This window comes from Pseudophryne corroboree, chromosome 1 (genome assembly GCF_028390025.1).
Source record: "Pseudophryne corroboree isolate aPseCor3 chromosome 1, aPseCor3.hap2, whole genome shotgun sequence".
Classification (NCBI taxonomy): Eukaryota; Metazoa; Chordata; class Amphibia; order Anura; family Myobatrachidae; genus Pseudophryne; species Pseudophryne corroboree.
In genome coordinates this window covers 778,907,976-778,923,576 of record NC_086444.1, presented here as the reverse complement: position 1 = coordinate 778,923,576, position 15,601 = coordinate 778,907,976, and the positions used below count along the sequence as shown (strand labels likewise).

General features: G+C 49.1%; 1 protein-coding gene across 1 annotated transcript in view; it reads left to right on the top strand.

The window, feature by feature from the left end:
- LOC134910162 (NADP-dependent alcohol dehydrogenase-like) overlaps positions 1–15,601 on the top strand; it is a 61,553-nt gene that overhangs the window by 22,528 nt on the left and 23,424 nt on the right. The window contains exon 6 of the mRNA XM_063917886.1: positions 14,076–14,336. Within this exon, the coding sequence (XP_063773956.1) occupies positions 14,076–14,336 (261 nt within the window). The remainder of the gene's footprint in view (positions 1–14,075; positions 14,337–15,601) is intronic.

The following is a 15,601-nucleotide window of genomic DNA, read 5'->3' as shown; positions in this document are numbered from 1 at the left end:
CAAACGGAACCTATCCCACTGCCCCCTGGACAATGCATCGGCGATTCCATTATCAACCCCGGGGACGTGTTGTGCCCTAAACAGAATATTGCTGCGCATACAAGTCAGCACGAGTCGCGACAACACCCGGAGGGCCTTAGCTCTTTGGTTGTTAACCGCGTGCACGACCCCTAAGTTATCGCAGCGGAAGATAATACTGCGATCGCGAAGGCGCTCTCCCCAAACCTCTAAGGCCACGATGATGGGAAAAAGCTCCAGCGACAACAGGTCGCCAGTCAGACCCTCCCGCGACCAAGACTCGGGCCATGAGGACGTGCACCAAGCAACCGAACCCCGACGAGCCCGCCGCATCCGTAAACAACTGCAGGTCGAAACTGTCAATGAGCGGGGCCATTCAGATCAGCACACCATTGAAATCCGCCAGAACCGAAACCCACATAGCGAGGTCCCGCCTAATCTCAGCCGAGAAACGGACAAAATGGTGCAGCCTGGACACCCCAGCCGTGGACCGTTCCAACTTCCGACAAAAAACCCGACAGGCAAAGTTCAACAGGACTAGGAGGGATTGAGCCTCCCGAAACATCACCTTACGACACTCCGAGCACTGCGCAATGGACTCCCGAAGCTTCGCAACCTTGTCCTGAGGCAGCCGGCAAGCCCCCGCGACCGTATCGATCTCAATACCTAAAAAGGACAAACAGGAGAGGGACCACTCCGTCTTGTCCTCGGCCACATGGACGCCAAAATGCCCCAACAAGGCACGCAGCGAAAACAGCAGGAAACCACAGCGAGGAGAACCCGCGGGCCCCACGCACAAAAAATCATCCAGGTAATATGCAATCCTGCTACCTCCGCAAGAAAACTCCACACACCAATGTAAAAAGGCGGAACTTTTCGAAAAAGGCACACGAAATGGAACACCCCATAGGCAGACACTTGTCTACAAAGTATTCCTCCCCGACGCGGAAACCCATGAATCGAAACGACTCCGGGTGCAAAGGGGAGCAAGCGAAAAGCCGATTCAACATCCAGTTTAGCCATGAGGGCCCCGAGGCCACAGCCCCGAACCATGTCCAAAGCATCCTCAAAGGACTGATACACCACCGAACAATAGTCCGGCGAAATTGCATCGTTCACCGAGGACCCAGATGGATAAGATAAATGTTGAATGACCCGGAACTTACCCGGAGCCTTTTTGGGCACGACCCCCACCGGGGAAATAATCAAATCCTCGACAGGCGGCAGCGCAAAGGGGCCCGCCATTCTCCCCAGGCGAACCTCCTGCTCAACCTTTTCCCGAAGCACGTCGGGGAAATCCCGAGCAGACTGCAGGTTCCTGGCGGCCCGAACCAAAACATCCCCCCACCACTGGTAAACGAAAACTCGACGCAAAACCCTCCCGCAGAAATTTTGCGTCGTCTGTGTTTGAGTACCACCCCGACCATTTTAGCATGGCCCCCAAACGAACCGGGGTCGGCGCCCTAACTAGCGGCAAGCCCCCCAGCTGTTTTTCCGGCTGGGCCCGCGGCCGTCCTGGCACCCGGTCGCCCCCCCCCCCCCCTGCGGAATCAATTGGAAGCAGGGTGCGATCCGTTACATCGTAAGCAAAGGTGGCGAAAACGACACCGTTGCCCGAGGGGGCACGTGGAATTGTTGAACGCGAAACACTTCCCCTTCGCCGGCGCCCTGCTGCGGAGAACGGGCCGCGGTCCAAGGGCGGCACGGTGGAGCCTCAACCGCGGGCCGAAACTGACTCGCCGCCGCGGCCTGCGCCACAGCCGCCCCCTTAGTCACCATCTTCATATCCTGCGCTCGCGTGACCCGAAGCCATACCTCCACATCTTTGCATCCGAAGTCAATGATGTGCAGGCAATCCTGCTTCTGAGAGTTTCTTCTCTCCCCCCGTCACCCAGCTCCACAGCACTGCATGCTAATATGGATGAGATTGTCCATATTGGCTTGCATGTTTAAACAAGCCAACACCAACGATGAATGAGCGCAGGGCCGCGCATCGTTCATTGTTGGTGCATACACACTGAAAGATATGAATGATATCTCGTTCATTAATGAAGGAGATCGTTCACATCTTTAAGTGAATTTGCTAAGTGTGTAGGGCCTATTACTCCAGTGAGGTGGAGTGGAGGAACGAGCGAGACAGCAGCTGTTGCACAGGTACAAACAGACATCCCCTTTTGGGACACAGGAGAGGTCTTTAGAAAATCACCCCACAGAACCCTGAAAACAGTGATCCATTCCAGCTGCAGTACTAAGTAACAGAACAAAATGTAAGTTACTCAAATCAATTAGGAAATACAGTTCAGGTGCATGAAAGGGAGGGGGTAGTCTGGCTAGAAATACATTGTGGATAAACCCCTGGTGTCCCCCAGCACACCGAGCTTTACCTGTACCAAAACATGAAAGACTATATATATATATACATACATACATATAATAGAAATCCAGAGGTCTTAGTTACATACAGTTTGCAAACGTATGATAAGCCACCAGGCCCCGACAAGGCTCCTCAGATGCTGGTGGTCCCTAACTCTAGGTCTGGGCCTGGGGTGCAGAACCTCACAAACTGGCAAAGGCCAGATAACCCCAGGGCAGCACAATGCGAGAAGGTAAAGTGTTAGTATGTGTTAATAAAGGAAAACAAAATCTATATACAAAAATGGATATACTAGTGAAAGTGTAATTAAAAGACCAGAAGGATTAATAAATGTGTTAAGGGGGTGCTAAATAAGATCTCGCAGTGTACTACCACAAAGCGGGCCAGCCCCACCAATCCAGGGGGAATTGCATCCCAGACCCGCCCCAGGTACCTGCATAGCCGACGGCCAATATATCTACCGATATATTGGCACGTCGCTGTGTGTGTACGGGGCGGTCGGCCGACCGCCCGTACACATGCTGTGGCGGCTGGCAGTGATTGACAGCTGAACTGGGCGGGCGGGTGTACACGCCCGCCCAGTTCATGACGTTAGTCCGCGACGGATCCGGCAGTGTGTATGCTCAACACACTGCCCGATCCGTCCATAGATATATCTGCCGATCAATTGATCAGCAGATATATCTTCCAGTGTGTACTCACCTTTACTCAAGTATTACATGTGATTTCAGCTTGAGGTAGCCCAGATACTTGAAAAAGACAGTTAATTTAAAGAAACACAGCTTATGATCCTTAACTGGCAATGCAGCTTTCCTTAACCACTTGCCAGGCATGCAAGTGCTTTATCTGACCTGGTTGCACAGGATGCAACCAGTCAGATAAACTGTGTTAGCAGCGGCAGGGAAGAGAAACTTTCCTCCCTCTGCCTCCCTGCACTCTCCCCCTGTGTCTGCCGTGCTGCCGATCATTGCTGACCGGTCAGCATGGCAGGATTTCCCCACCCCCAGTGGCTGCAGACAATAGCAGCCACTGGTAAGGGTAAAACAACCCCCCAAGCCACCCCCAGAACCCCCCCCCCCCCCCCCTGTGTACTTGGCAGATGTCCGGGAACTAAAATCTAAAGTCGCGATGGTCGTCATGTTCCCGATGTTCCGATGGTCGCAATGTTCCGATCGATGGTTTGATGTTTGGGGGGGGGGATTCTTCTTTTTTTTTTTTTACTAAAATCATTTGGGATAGGGTTAAATTCATGTTCTTCACCTAATTCACTCATTAAAAAAAAACGACAATTTCGGGGCTGTTTTTGGGGAAATAAATCGTCAGTTAAGTGGTTAAGGAAACAGAGCTTTAAAGTAGATAGAATACTTCCAACGAGCTATTGCCAGTAGTTATACAAGTTTGAGACTTCAGGTATTGCCCAGCATCAACTAGAAATAGTCTATAGATATTGATGCTGCACAACTCCAGAAGGATTGTTACTTTGTAATCTAACTCACAAATCACATTGTTCTCAGGAAGAGACTCTTTAAGTGCACACAAAACTATATATATATATATATATATATATATAGATGTGTGCTGAGCGACCTTAACACAGACCGCTCAGCATATAACCGACAGCGGTAATATGGGGCCAGGGCCGGCAACTGAAATCTTGGGGCCCTGTACACTGCTATCACTGCCCCACCTCCTCTAAACATCCCTGCATACAGATACACACATGTAATAATGAACACACATATATATATATATATATATATATATATATAATACAATATATACATACACACATGTGTTTATACAGTATATGATATGTCTATTATATGTATACATATATACTGTGTACAATTCACATATATGCACTTATGTGTGCGTATGAGCATAAATGTGTATGTATACAGTATATACATGTATGTATATGTACATACACATATATACACTTAGGGGTATATTCAATAAGAGTCAGATCTATTCCGACAACCCCTATTCAATGGGCGGTCAAATCCGACTGTCGGATTTGGCCATACACAGTGTCCTGTCCTGCTGCGGATGCACTGACAGCGGCCAGGGGTGCAGATGGTGGCGGGCGTATGTGGGACGGCGGCGGGGGTAAGCTGGGCGGCGGGGGGAGCAGAGATCGGCGGCCGGCGGGAGGAGCTGGCTGCGGGGACACATGTCTTGGGCGGCGGGAAGAGGCGCTGCAGTGAGAGAGGTGCCTGCAGGTGGCGGGGGGAGCAGAGATCGAGGGCCGGCGGGAGGAGCTGGCTGTAGGGGCACATGTCTGCGGCAGCGGGGGGAGGCGCTGCAGGGAGAGAGGTGCCCCGCCGGCCGTCAATCTCAGCTCCCCCAGCCGCCCGCAGCACCGCTTGTCTCCGCACGTCAATCCGACTTGTTTTCAAGTCGGATTGAGTTTGTCGGAAAGGGGGGCCAAAACCTGTCGGATTTGACCCCATTTCCGACAGAAGTACTTGGATCGGCGGCTATTCCGCCGATCCACGTGTTTTCCGACAAGTCGAGAATTCCCGACTTGTCGGAAAAAATCAGCCCCTATTGAATAGGTCGGAACCCCTTCCGACCTATTTCTGTCGGAAGCTGACGTATTTCCGACAAGACGGCAGCTTACGACAGTTATTCAATACACCCCATAGTTGAAGTGATTTTGACAAAAAAAATCATTACAGGCTGTGGTGATGGTGCCAGGACCCAGGAGTGACTCACCAAAGCCAAAGTGTGAGTCTCTCATGTCTGTAGACAGCGGGGAGGTCTGTGGGCTGCTAATGTCTGTAAATGCCCCCATGACCGACGAGTCTATTACATTGTGACTGGAGGTTGTGTGCACTCATGCTAAGAGAGACGAAAGAGCTACTGCAGCGCTGATGTTGCGCCGGGACCGCACCAAGTGACATGTAACCAGTTTTTTAGTTAATTGGTGCAGGTGGAGCAGGCACCATAGAGAAACATTAATTGGTGCTGCTATTTTGTCTACATGACCCTCGGGAGCCCTCTCACCGTCGGTTCCCAATACTGGTGTCCCCTTTGACCCCCCCTGTCGCCAGGCCTATATGGGGCCCCAACTGTTTACTTCCTTATATGTAATTGTTTCTGCTTTGCAAGTTAAGGTGGGTACACACTATTAGATATATCTGCAGATCAATTGATCTGCAGATATATCTATGTACGGATCGGGCAGTGTGCTGTGCATACACACAGCCCGATCCGTCGGGGGACTGACGTCATGAACTGGGCGGGCGGGCGCTCGCGCCCTCCCAGTTCACCTGTCAATCACCGCCGGCCGCCGCAGCATGTGTACGGGCGGTCGGCCAACCGCCCTGTACACACACAGCGACGCGCCATTATATCGTTAGATATATTGGCTGTCGGCTGTGCTGCGCGGCCGACGCGATACGTCTGTGAACGATGGAGTTCACAGACGTATCGCCCGTACACACTGGCCGACGGTCCCGCGATGTATCGGCCGTTCAAGAGAACGGCCGATACATCGACCAGTGTGTACGGGCCTTTAGTGTGATAAGTTGTAAATATTTAAATGTACTTTTCTGCTTTGTAGATGTGCATGTTCTATTCATAGTTATTTCTTGAGTTAACAGCAAGGACCCTCATTCCGAGTTGATCGGTCGCAAGGCGAATTTAGCAGAGTTACACACGCTAAGCCGCCGCCTACTGGGAGTGAATCTTAGCTTCTTAAAATTGCGACCGATGTATTCGCAATATTGCGATTACTAACTACTTAGCAGTTTCAGAGTAGCTCCAGACTTACTCTGCCTGTGCGATCAGTTCAGTGCTTGTCGTTCCTGGTTGACGTCACAAACACACCCAGCGTTCGCCCAGGCACTCCCACCGTTTCTCCGGCCACTCCTGCGTTTTTTCCGGAAACGGTAGCGTTTTCAGCCACACGCCCCTGAAACGCCGTGTTTCCGCCCAGTAACACCCATTTCCTGTCAATCACATTACGATCGCCGGAGCGATGAAAAAGCCGTGAGTAAAATTACTTTCTACATAGCAAAGTTACTTGGCGCAGTCGCAGTGCGAACATTGCGCATGCGTACTAAGCGGATTTTCATTGCGATGCGATGAAAAATACCGAGCGAACAACTCGGAATGAGGGCCTAGGAGAGAGAGCTACAAGTAATATGTCTTGAATTGCATTGTGTTGTGAACTGAAATTGAAAGTTATTCCTGAAAAACTTTGTGACACTTACTCTCGGGTGTCATACATGCAGCAAAATACATGTAAGATACATCCTGGGGTTCTTGCTGCATCAACCATGTGGCTGATGCTGACAGGACTGCCGCTAAAAATAAGATTTTACTCACCGGTAAATCTATTTCTCGTAGTCCGTAGTGGATGCTGGGAACTCCGTAAGGACCATGGGGAATAGCGGCTCCGCAGGCACAACTAAAGAAAGCTTTAGGACTACCTGGTGTGCACTGGCTCCTCCCTCTATGACCCTCCTCCAGACCTCAGTTAGGATACTGTGCCCGGAAGAGCTGACACAATAAGGAAAGGATTTGGAATCCCGGGTAAAACTCATACCAGCCACACCAATCACACCGTATAACTCGTGATATTATACCCAGTTAACAGTATGAAATATATCTGAGCCTCACTAACAGATGGCTCATAACAAGAACCCTTTAGTTAGGCAATAACTATATACAAGTATTGCAGACAATCCGCACTTGGGATGGGCGCCCAGCATCCACTACGGACTACGAGAAATAAATTTACCGGTGAGTAAAATCTTATTTTCTCTGACGTCCTAGTGGATGCTGGGAACTCCGTAAGGACCATGGGGATTATACCAAAGCTCCCAAACGGGCGGGAGAGTGCGGATGACTCTGCAGCACCGAATGAGCAAACCCAAGGTCCTCCTCAGCCAGGGTATCAAACTTGTAGACTTTTGCAAAAATGTTTGAACCCGACCAAGTAACAGCTCGGCAAAGTTGTAAAGCCGAGACCTCTCGGGCAGCCGCCCAAGAAGAGCCCACTTTCCTCGTGGAATGGGCTTTTACAGATTTAGTGTGCGGCAGTCCAGCCGCAGAATGTGCAAGTTGAATCGTGCTACAGATCCAGCGAGCAATAGTCTGCTTAGAAGCAGGAGCACCCAGCTTGTTGGGTGCATACAGGATAAATAGCGAGTCAGTTTTCCTGACTCCAGCCGTCCTGGAAACATAAATTTTCAGGGCCCTGACTACGTCCAGTAACTTGGAGTCCTCCAAGTCCCACGTTGCCGCAGGCACCACAATAGGTTGGTCCACATGAAAAGCTGATACCACCTTAGGAAGGAATTGGGAACGAGTCCTCAATTCCGCCCTATCCATATGAAAATCAGATAAGGGCTTTTGCATGACAAAACCGCCAATTCTGATACACGCCTGGCCGACGCCAAGGCCAACCGCATGACCACTTTCCACGTGAGGTATTTTAGCTCTACGGATTTAAGTGGCTCAACCCAATGCGACTTCAGAAAATCCAACACCACGTTGAGATCCCACGGTGCCACTAGAGGCACAAACGGGGGCTGAATATGCAGCACTCCCTTAACAAAAGTCTGAACTTCAGGCAGTGAAGCCAGTTCTTTTTGGAAGAAAATGTACAAAGCCGAAATCTGGACCTTAACGTAACCCAATTTTAGGCCCGTAGTCACTCCTGACTGTAGGAAGTGCAGAAATCGACCCAGTTGAAATTCCTCCGTTGGGGCGTTCCTGGCCTCACACGAAGCAACATATTTTTGCCATATGCGGTGATAATATTTTGCGATCACATCTTTCCTAGCCTTAATCAGCGTAGGAATGACTTCCTCCGGAATGCCTTTTTACTTTAGGATCTGGTGTTTAACCGCCATGCCGTCAAACACAGCCGTGGTAAGTCTTGGAGCAGGCAGGGCCCCTGCTGCAGCAGGTCCTGTCTGAGCGGCAGAGGCCATGGGTCCTCTGAGATCATTTCTTGAAGTTCTGGGTACCAAGCTCTTCTTGGCCAATGCGGAACCACGAGTATAGTTCTTACTCCTCTCCTTCTTAGTATTCTCAATACCTTGGGTATGAGAGGCAAAGGAAGGAACACATACACCGACTGGTACACCCACGGTGTTACCAGAGCGTCCACAGCTATCGCCTGAGGGTCCCTTGACCTGGTGCAATATCTTTTTAGCTTTTTGTTGAGGCGGGACGCCATCATGTCCACCTGTGGCCTTTCCAAATGGTGTACAATCATTTTGAAGACTTCTGGATGAAGTCCCCACTCTCCCGGGTGGAGGTCGTGCCTGCTGAGAAAGTCTGCTTCCCAGTTGTCCACTCCGGGAATGAACACTGCTGACAGTGCTAACACATTATTTTCCGCCCATCGGAAAATCCTTGTGGCTTCTGCCATCACCATCCTGCTTCTTGTGCCGCCCTGCTGGTTTACATAGGCGACCGCCGTGATGTTGTCTGACTGGATCAGCACCGGCTGGTGTTGAAGCAGGGGTCTAGCCTGACTTAGGGCATTGTGAATGGCCCTTAGTCCCAGAATATTTATGTGTTGGGAAGTCTCCTGACTTGACCATAGTCCTTGGAAGTTTCATCCCTGTGTGACTGCCCCCCAGCCTCGAAGGCTGGCATCTGTGGTCACCAGGACCCAGTCCTGTATGCCGAATCTGCGGCCCTCTAGAAGATGAGCACTCTGCAGCCACCACAACAGCGACACCCTGGCCCTTGGAGACAGGGTTATCAGCCGATGCATCTGAAGATGCGACCCGGACCACTTGTCCAACAGATCCCACTGAAAGATCCTTGCATGGAACCTACCGAATGGAATTTCTTCGTAAGAAGCTACCATCTTTCCCAGGACTCGCGTGCAGTGATGCACCGACACCTGTATTTGTATTAGGAGGTCTCTGACTAGAGATGACAACTCCTTGGCCTTCTCCTCCGGGAGAAACCCTTTTTCCTGTTCTGTGTCCAGAACCATACCCAGGAACAGTAGACGCGTCGTAGGAACCAGCTGCAACTTTGGACTATTCAGAATCCCGCCGTGCTGTTGTAGCACTTCCCGAGATAGTGCTACTCCGACGAACAACTGCTCCCTGGACCTCGCCTTTATAAGGAGATCGTCCAAGTACGGGATAATTATAACTCCCTTTTTTCGAAGGAGTATCATCATTTCGGCCATTACCTTGGTAAATACCCTCGGTGCCGGGGACAGACCAACGGCAACGTCTGGAATTGGTAATGACAGTCCTGTACCACAATTTTGAGGTACTCCTGGTGAGGAGGGTAAATGGGGACATGCAGGTAAGCATCCTTGATGTCCAGTGATACCATGTAATCCCCTTCGTCCAGGCTTGCAATAACCGCCCTGAGCGATTCCATTTTGAACTTGAACCTTCGTATATAAGTGTTCAAGGATTTCAATTTTAGAATGGGTCTCACCGAACCGTCTGGTTTCGGTACCACAAACATTGTGGAATAGTAACCCCGGCCTTGTTGAAGGAGGGGTACCGTGATTATCACCTGCTGGAAGTACAGCTTGTGAATTGCCGCCAGTACTACCTCTCCTCGAGGGCAGCAGGCAAGGCTGATTTGAGGTAACGGCGAGGGGGAGTCGCCCCTAAACTCCAGCTTGTATCCCTGTGATACTACTTGCAGAACTCAGGGATCCACCTGTGAGCGAGCCCACTGGTCGCTGAAGTTCCCGAGATGCGCCCCCACCGCACCTGGCTCCACCTGTGGAGCCCCAGCGTCATGCGGTGGACTCAGAGGAAGCGGGGGAAGATTTTTGATCCTTGGAACTGGCTGTCTGGTGCAGCTTTTTCCCTCTTCCCTTGTCTCTGTGCAGAAAGGAAGCGCCTTTAACCCGCTTGCTTTTCTGAAGCCGAAAGGACTGTACCTTATAATACGGTGCTTTCTTAGGCTGTGAGGAAACTTGAGGTCAATTTTTTCCTTCCCAGCTGTTGCTGTGGATACGAGGTCCCAGAGACCATCCCCAAACAATTCCTCACCCTTATAAGGCAGAATCTTCATGTGCCTTCTAAAGTCAGCATCGCCTGTTCACTGCCGGGTCCCTAATACCCTCCTGGCAGAATGGACATTGCATTAATTCTGGATGCCAGCCGGCAAATATCCCTCTGTGCATCCCTCATATATAAGACGACATCTTCAATATGCTCTATGGTTAGCAAATAGTATCCCTGTCCTGACAGGGTAATAGACCACGCTGCAGCAGCACTATCCATGCTGAGGCAATTGCAGGTCTCAGTATAGTACCTGAGTGTGTATATACAGACTTCAGGATAGCCTCCTGCTTTTTATCAGCAGGCTCCTTCAAAGTGGCCGTATCCTAAGACGGCAGTGCCACCTTTTTTGACAAACGTGTGAGCGCCTTATCCACCCTAGGGGATATCTCCCAACGTGACCTATCCTCTGGCGGGAAAGGGTACGCCATCAGTAACTTTTTAGAAATTACCAGTTTCTTATCGGGGGAACCTACGCTTCTTCACACACTTCATTCACTCATCTGATGGGGGAACAAAACACTGTCTGCTTTTTCTCCCCAAACATAAAACCCCTTTTTTGTGGTACCTGGGTTAATGTCAGAAATGTGTAACACATTTTTCATTGCCGAGATCATGCAACGGATGTTCCTAGTGGATTGTGTATATGTCTCAACCTCGTCGACACTGGAGTCAGACTCCGTGTCGACATCTGTGTCTGCCATCTGAGGTAGCGGGCGTTTTTGAGCCCCTGATGGCCTTTGAGACGCCTGGGCAGGCGCGGGCTGAGAAGCCGGCTGTCCCACAGCTGTTACGTCATCCAGCCTTTTATGTAAGGAGTTGACACTGTCGGTTAATACCTTCCACCTATCCATCCACTCTGGTGTCGGCCCCACAGGGGGCGACATCACATTTATCGGCATCTGCTCCGCCTCCACATAAGCCTCCTCATCAACCATGTCGACACAGCCGTACCGACACACCGCACACACACAGGGAATGCTCTGACTGAGGACAGGACCCCACAAAGTCCTTTGGGGAGACAGAGAGAGAGTATGCCAGCACACACCAGAGCGCTATATAATGCAGGGATTCACACTACCCACAGTGATTTTTCCCTTATAGCTGCTATAATACACAGATTTGCGCCTAAATTTAGTGCCCCCCCTCTCTTTTTAACCCTTTGAGCTTGAAAACTACAGGGGAGAGCCTGGGGAGCTGTCTTCCAGCTGCACTGTGAAGAGAAAATGGAGCCAGTGTGCTGAGGGAGATAGCCCCGCCCCTTTTTCGGCTGACTTTCTCCCACTTTTTTATGGATCCTGGCAGGGGTATTTTTCACATATATAGCCTCTGGGACTATATATTGTGATTATTTTGCCAGCCAAGGTGTTAATATTGCTGCTCAGGGCGCCCCCCCCCCCCCCCCCCAGCGCCCTGCACCCATCAGTGACCGGAGTGTGAGGTGTGCATGAGGAGCAATGGCGCACAGCTGCAGTGCTGTGCGCTACCTTGCTGAAGACCGAAGTCTTCTGCCGCCGATTTTCAGGACCATCTTCATGCTTCTGGCTCTGTAAGGGGGACGGCGGCGCGGCTCCGGGACCGGACGATCGAGGTCGGGCCCTGTGTTGGATCCCTCTGGAACTAATGGTGTCCAGTAGCCTAAGAAGCCCAAGCTAGCTGCAAGCAGGTAGGTTCGCTTCTTCTCCCCTTAGTCCCTCGTAGCAGTGAGTCTGTTGCCAGCAGATCTCACTGAAAATAAAAAACCTAAAATATACTTTCTTTTCTAGGAGCTCAGGAGAGCCCCTAGTGTGCATCCAGCTCAGCCGGGCACAAGATTCTAACTGAGGTCTGGAGGAGGGTCATAGAGGGAGGAGCCAGTGCACACCAGGTAGTCCTAAAGCTTTCTTTAGTTGTGCCCAGTCTCCTGCGGAGCCGCTATTCCCCATGGTCCTTACGGAGTTCCCAGCATCCACTAGGACGTCAGAGAAATGCTATTGTTTATGTTTTTATGGTTACCTGGTGTGTCAGTGCTATGAATAAGTACTGTTAACGTACAAATATAGGACTCCTGATTGACAGGTAGAGGGACTTGCAGGGCGGCAACACGGCATTGTGGGGGTGGGAAAGTTAATATGGAGGTGGATCGGTGCCATTTTTGGGGTGGCTGCATGATGTCACATGCAGCTGCTCCGATACAAAAAATTTTTATCGATGCAACTGCCTTCTCAGCTAGGTGGCGCCGGCAGGGGTAGTCCATAGTTTCATGTGATTGCAATCTAATTGCTGTGCATTCATAATTAGATTGTGATCGCATGTCGGGGTGGACCTTCTCATGCTGGGCGGCCTTGCCATGCGTTGGGAAGCCCACAGCTGAGATTTTTTCAGTAGCAGTATCTGCTAAGATTGCAGAAGCTGCGACTGTTGCTGAATAGGGTCTATAGTCCATTAGTTGTGTAAAATAAAACATTTATATTGTCTTTTACTTGTGGAACTACAGGTCCCAGCAAGCCTCTCCGCATGTTGGTACTTGGAGAACCACAAGTACCAGCATGTGGGGCATTAAAGGGCCTGCTGGTACCTGTAGCCCCACCTGTAAAATAAATATTACAATAAACCACAGGACACACCGACTGTGACAGTTCAACTTTAATAAAACATACTTGCACAGTCACACTCACATACATGTGCTACGTGGGATGGTACGTATGTGTGAGTGTCATACATACATACATACATACATACATACATACATACATACATACAGTACTTACCTACCATCCCACGTAGCGCTTTGGTCCCCTTTTCCTGTAGGAATCCATAGTGTACCTGTTAAATAAAAAAACACGTACTCCCGTAAATCCACTGTTAATCGGTACTCTTTTTTCCATGTAGGCATCTAGGGGTTAAATAAAAAAAACGAGTATCCTGGACCAGCGCACATAAAAAAAATCCATGTATGTATACATGGATTCCCTTTGCCCAAATTGTGGACTTCCACGTGTGTTCTGTCACTTGGAGACCCGCCAGCCAATCAGGGAGCGCCATGTAATAGTGCTCTTCTGTCACTCAGGAGGAGCCCATTCTCTTCTATGGGTAAATATAATGCCCATAGAAGTGAAAGGAGTGGGAAACTACAGAAAGCGGTGAGACATAAGGATAACTGTGGTCACCCACAATCCAGGCATCTACATATTTTTTTTCTTCCAGAGCCATGTGATGATGTAGAGCAGGCATTCCCAACCACGGTCCTCAAGGCACACCAACAGTGCAGGTTTTTGTGATATCCAGGCTTCAGCACAGGTGACTTAATTAGTTGCTCAGTTATTTTTATTTAACCATCTGTGCTGCAGCCTGGATATCACTAAAACCTGCACTGTTGGTGTGCCTTGAGGACCGTGGTTGGGAATGCCTGATGTAGAGAGACACTTAGCAATACCATTGTTCTCATCTATTGTTTCCTCAACGAAGTCCACCCCCTACCTCTCCACACATGTTTTTGCACTAAAGTTCCTGCATGAAGTTATACAATATGTTTCATCACCCAGCAGGGTGAGGAACGTTGGACAACTGGATTAATTTTTTTGTCTGTTCATTTAGTTAATGAGTTTAGCCAGAAATTATGCAGTATGGAATTTTAATTGATACTAATTACAATTAATTTGACATATTTATACGAATTTATCTTTCCTCAGGTGACTCCTGGCTCTACATGCGCTGTATTTGGGTTGGGAGGTGTAGGATTCTCAGTAATACATGGCTGCAAAGCTGCCGGAGCCACTCGCATTATTGGGATAGGTACTCATAAAGATAAATATCCAAAAGCTATTGAACTTGGAGCCACAGAGTGCATAAATCCAAAGGACTATGAAAAGCCTATTCAGGAGGTCATTTGTGGTATGACTAATGGAGGAGTGGATTATGCCTTTGAATGTACTGGGCGTATTGAAACTATGGTAAGAGGAAAATATTACAACAATTGATGTTGCAGAGTTTTAATGAACTTGTGTCAAAAGATTAAGGGCCAGTTTCATCATCACTTGGAAAGCGATAAAATGGAAAGTGAAAAAGCACCAGCCAATCAGCTTCTAACTGCCATTTTTAAAACACAGCATTTGACATGGCAGTTAGGAGCCGATTGGTTGGTAGATTTTCACTCTACATTTGATCACTTTCCAAGCGATGGTGCATCTAGACCTAAGACAGAAAATACATCTGTACGAATATGCATGGTAGAACAAATTCCAAATTGTGTGCAACTCTGCACTAGTAGTATGTACAGTATGTCAGGTTTACAGCAGTCATATATCAGCAGGGGTTCCAGGAGGATGGGGAAGCACTTGTAATGTACTGTCTGTAGTCTTGGTCTGCAAAAGAGACAGTCAAGCTTCCAAAGTGACCATGCTCCTGAAAGTCCCAATATGACAGGACCATATCCGAACTAACTACCAATGCCCTAGTTGTACCAGTGCTCAAAATGTCTTATGGCAATCCTCTATACCAAATATAAATACACCCAATTTTGTAAACATTTGCTTTGATAGTGACATTTGCATTGGCCAGTAGCTTTAAAAATAAAGCACAAGAAATAAAACCTCTTTAATACAGTGCACTTATCAGTGTCAGACGTGAATGCACAATCAACTAATCAATTGCAGCAAGCTAGTGCAAGTGTTTATTTACACAGAGGACACCTGCAAATGTGTTGTATTCAGTATGCCAGCTGTTGGGATCCCGGCGCTCAGTATACCGACAGCCGGCATACCAACAACTTTTCTCCCTCTTGGGGGTCCACGACTCCCCTGGAGGGAAAATAAATAGCGAATGCATGCCACGGTGTCCGCAGTGTGGCGGGTGCAGCGAGCCTGCAAGGGCTCATTTACACTTGCCCAGCTGTCGGTATGCCAGTGGTCAGGATCCCAACCACCGGCATACCATACTACACCCCTGCAAATGATACAGGTGCTGACAGATATACATGAGGTCTGTTCACAAACTGTACTCATTTAACATGTGCACATGTGAGAAAATTTGTTGTATGGACATGCACAAACCCAACTTGGATGGTTTACAATATGCAAATTGCAATACTTTACTGTACTGTATGTGCAACTCAACATCAACCCCCTAATGCTTAATGTTTATTTTGTTTAAGTTATTATCATTTTAATATGTTAACCACACTGCGACATTCTTTGAGAGTCTAACTGGCTCCATTTCA